The following is a 4,123-nucleotide window of genomic DNA, read 5'->3' as shown; positions in this document are numbered from 1 at the left end:
GGTGGCGGCGGCGGCGCGGCGCGAGCAGCCGCAGCCCCAGCCCCCGAGTCCCACCTCTTGCGGCCCCTTCTCCGCGGGGCAGCTCGCCGGAGTGGCCAGCGCGTGAAAAGAAGGGCGGGCAGAGCTCCGGCGCGAGGCGCGGCGCAGCGCGGCTCCCAGATTTCACCCCGCCCAGCTCTGGCGACCGCGGCCGCCGCAGGAAAACTGCCCCAGTCTGGGGAGGAGGGCGGGAATGCAAGATCAGGACCCCTCGCTGGCCTGCAAGATTTGGTCTCGACAGCTAGGAAACTCGTGCGGGCCGAGTCTGCAGATCCCGGAGCGCCCGGTTTAGGAGACTCTCAGCCCCGAGCAACTGGGGTAAGACCTCCCACCTGGCCGATGCTCCCTCCTCAAACAAAACCACAGCCTCCTCCTCTAGACGCCCCGGTGGGAGCCGGAGCGCAGCGGGGCTCTGTGGACCAGCCCTTAGCAACCCGGGGCTAAGACGGGGCGTAGAGAGGAACAGCCAGAAACGCGGCGGCAGCGACGGGCGCCCCGAAGTGCAGGGGACGCGCCCGCCGGCCTCGTCTGCCTCGCCCTTGACCTCTAGGTTCACCTGGGAACCTGGGTGGAGGAGTAATTGAGGAACCCACGGATCCGACTAGCCACCAGGGGACAAGACTCTGGTCCCTTCAGCGGTCCTTTCCTCGTCCTCGTCCGCTCCATGCCCGAGAGCTGCGCTTGGAGAGACATGGAGGAAGCGGGCGCTCAGTGTGCCCCGCCGCTGTCCGTGAGCTCCCAGACGGGGCTTTCGCAAGCCAACGTCTCTGCTGCTCCCTCCCACAACTGCAGCGCCGAGAGCTACATTTACCAGGACTCCATAGCCCTGCCCTGGAAAGTAGTACTGGTCGTGCTGCTGGCGCTCTTCACCTTGGCCACCACGCTCTCCAATGCGTTTGTGATCGCCACTGTGTACCGGACGCGGAAGCTGCATACCCCCGCCAACTACCTGATCGCCTCCCTGGCGGTCACCGACCTGCTGGTATCCATCCTGGTCATGCCCGTCAGCACCGTGTACACGGTCACGGGACGCTGGACGCTGGGCCAGGTGGTGTGCGACTTCTGGCTGTCATCGGACATCACCTGTTGCACTGCTTCCATCTTGCACCTCTGTGTCATCGCCCTGGACCGCTACTGGGCGATCACGGACGCCGTGGAGTACTCGGCTAAAAGGACTCCCAAGAGGGCGGCGGTCATGATCGCGCTCGTGTGGGTCTTCTCCATCTCCATCTCGCTGCCGCCCTTCTTCTGGCGTCAGGCCAAAGCCGAGGAGGAGGTGTCGAACTGCGTGGTGAACACAGATCACATCCTCTACACTGTCTACTCCACGGTGGGCGCTTTCTACTTCCCCACCCTGCTGCTCATCGCCCTCTATGGCCGCATCTACGTGGAAGCCCGCTCCCGGATTTTGAAACAGACGCCCAACAGAACCGGCAAGCGTCTGACCCGAGCCCAGCTGGTTACTGACTCGCCCGGGTCCACGTCTTCCGTCACCTCCATTAATTCGCGGGCTGCAGACTTACCCAGCGAATCGGGGTCTCCTGTGCACGTGAACCAAGTCAAAGTGCGAGTCTCCGACGCCCTGCTGGAGAAGAAGAAACTCATGGCCGCTAGGGAGCGCAAAGCCACCAAGACCCTGGGAATCATTTTGGGAGCGTTCATCGTGTGTTGGCTGCCCTTCTTCATCATCTCCCTGGTGATGCCTATCTGCAAGGATGCCTGCTGGTTCCACCTGGCCATCTTTGACTTCTTCACATGGCTGGGCTATGTCAACTCCCTCATCAACCCCATCATCTATACCATGTCCAACGAGGACTTCAAACAAGCGCTCCATAAACTGATACGCTTTAAGTGCACAAGCTGACTTGTCCATTGCAGTGGGGTCGCCTAAGCGGCCTTTGGGGGACCATGCTGTGTCTGGTTCCACAGGTAGGTCGACTCTTTGACTGTTACTGGGTCGGAGTGAGGCTCTCTCTTCTGAGCAAGGGCAATGGATCCTGAGAAGCCAGGACAGCCCTGCGAGAGCTCTAAAGGAGAACTGTTCAAACAGCTGAGGAGGGGGCTCACTTTCTCCCCTCAAACCCCAGTTTCAGCACCGACCCTGCCACAGCCCATCGCAAGGGGGGTTGCAACTTTCAGAAAATCGATGATGGAAAAGAGATCCCTGCCCTGCTTTGGTATCACGGATGATGCCCCCTAGAACCAGAAGTACTTGTAGTTCTTGTCTGGAGCCTGTCTGAGACATGATCTACATACAGCCTGGTAGTACTTGAACTAGACACTAATACCCTGTGTTTGGGGGAGAACTTTGTGTTACAGCTTCGTTTAACAACAGTTGCTTTGGCATCCTTCCGTCTTCATTCCGTTTTTGTTCATTTAAACTTGATTGGAGAAACTTGTGGATTTGGTGCTTCAAACCCTACGTGTGGCTTGAAGAGTTAACAGCAAAATTCTGATGTTAAGATCTCTATTTTTATTATAATTGAAACTATATGGGGTGGGGGGTGGATGGGGGCATTAAGCTGAAAACCAATGCCTATGATTGTTTGTTGTCTGTAGATCTCTAATTTTGTAATTCCTGTGTAGTGATTGTCAAACCTCATTCCTTAACAACTCAAACAAAATGTAACGTGTGCTAGTGCCAAAGTCTGCAGATTGCTTTTTCCTCCTAATTTCATGTACCTGTCATTTTACACAATTAAATCCCCAGAAATGGGGGATATGATGGGTGACTCAACCCAAGCTGCTGCTATATTTCTTATTAACGCCACTGATGAAACTGATGGGTATAAGATATATAAGTTCCTTTGCAAGAGAAGTATTTTTAATCCCAATTGAGTGAGCTATGAAGGAGACAGATGAGATGGGAATGGTTCTATACAATTAAGGAATGGGTGGCAACAGGAGGATGTATATTTTGACTTGTAAAAAAATCTTAAATGCATGAGACTTTTTTCTGACAGTCATTTGCACTCTCCTTCCCATCTGTAATTCCTTTGTGTGCTAACATATAAAGTAACCAATAGAACTAGCTCCTTTCTCCAAAAATCTTCAAAATTGTAAAACCTCTAAAAACCATGTTAAAGATAAAAACCTGTTTCTTTTCCCTTGCTATTGAAGTTTGAGTAGGAACAAAGATTATTAGAAAATGACATGCAAGGACTTTCAAAAAGCTGAGAGAAGCTAACATTGAGCCTGTTTTCCTGTAACTCACGGAACCAAACCTCAGACTTACTGGGCAACCAGGGAACTAACAAGCTTTTGAACCTTGGAAATTTGTCATTGACCTGACACTTCAATGAAAATACATACTATCAGTAATACTTTAAATTTATCTCTTTTTTTTTTTCAAATTCTAAAAATACTTAGTTGTTATCTCAAATTCACTCTGAGGACTCCCCGACACAGGGCAAGATCACACACTAATAGATGAAATATGCATGATCTGAATAAAATGGAGTAGCCCCTAAGGATTACCTGCATGAAAAATGAATGTCTGTGGAACATTTATTATGCCAAAGAAGATTCACACTCCGTTCTTTAGAGAGCTTTCTGCAGGTGATACCTTTTGTCTGCAGAAACAAGTTGTCTTTGTAAAATGGATTCAGTCTCTGCTTGAAGCTCCCCAGTCCAGACTGTCAGACAATAGATGTATTGAGCTGAAGTACACTGCTTCCCTGCTGTGCAGCCCTTTACTCTGGCATAATGACTCTTGAAAATATCCTATTCAAAGATTCACACGTAAACTAAGTACAAAAGAAAATTTTGATCAACATTGACACCTGTCACTGGAGTAAGAGAAAATTGTAGGCATTAGCTAATCCTAAATTTCTGCTGTATCCCCACGTCTGTCTGTTCATTTTTTGTGACATTTCTCCCATGGAGAAATCTAGCTTACTACCGAGAAGACTGTGCACAGAGCGTGATATTTATTTTGATGTTATTAATATGTTTGTCTTTTTGTTAAGGCTTTTTCTTGGGCCTAAGAAGCAATTAAGCCAACTTCTAGGAGCCTAAGAGGGCAAAATTAATTGAAACCAATAGCCATTTACAAGTAATTTCTTTATAGGGCACCTGCAATGAT

At 50.4% G+C, this 4,123-nt stretch overlaps 1 protein-coding gene across 1 annotated transcript; it reads left to right on the top strand.

Annotated features, from left to right (window-relative positions):
* Positions 1–703: 703 nt before the first annotated feature.
* On the top strand, positions 704–1,903 carry HTR1B (5-hydroxytryptamine receptor 1B; the record flags this gene model as incomplete). The annotated part of the gene is made up of 1 exon (XM_082668911.1): positions 704–1,903. One exon carries the CDS (start codon positions 704–706, stop codon positions 1,901–1,903), a length of 1,200 nt encoding a protein of 399 aa, XP_082525037.1.
* Between the last annotated feature and the right edge of the window lie 2,220 nt (positions 1,904–4,123).

Source organism: Grampus griseus (genome assembly GCF_964374135.1).
Source record: "Grampus griseus genome assembly, chromosome: 13".
NCBI classification, from domain to species: Eukaryota; Metazoa; Chordata; class Mammalia; order Artiodactyla; family Delphinidae; genus Grampus; species Grampus griseus.
The sequence above is the reverse complement of the archived record's forward strand: the minus strand, read 5'-3'. Positions and strand labels throughout refer to the sequence as shown.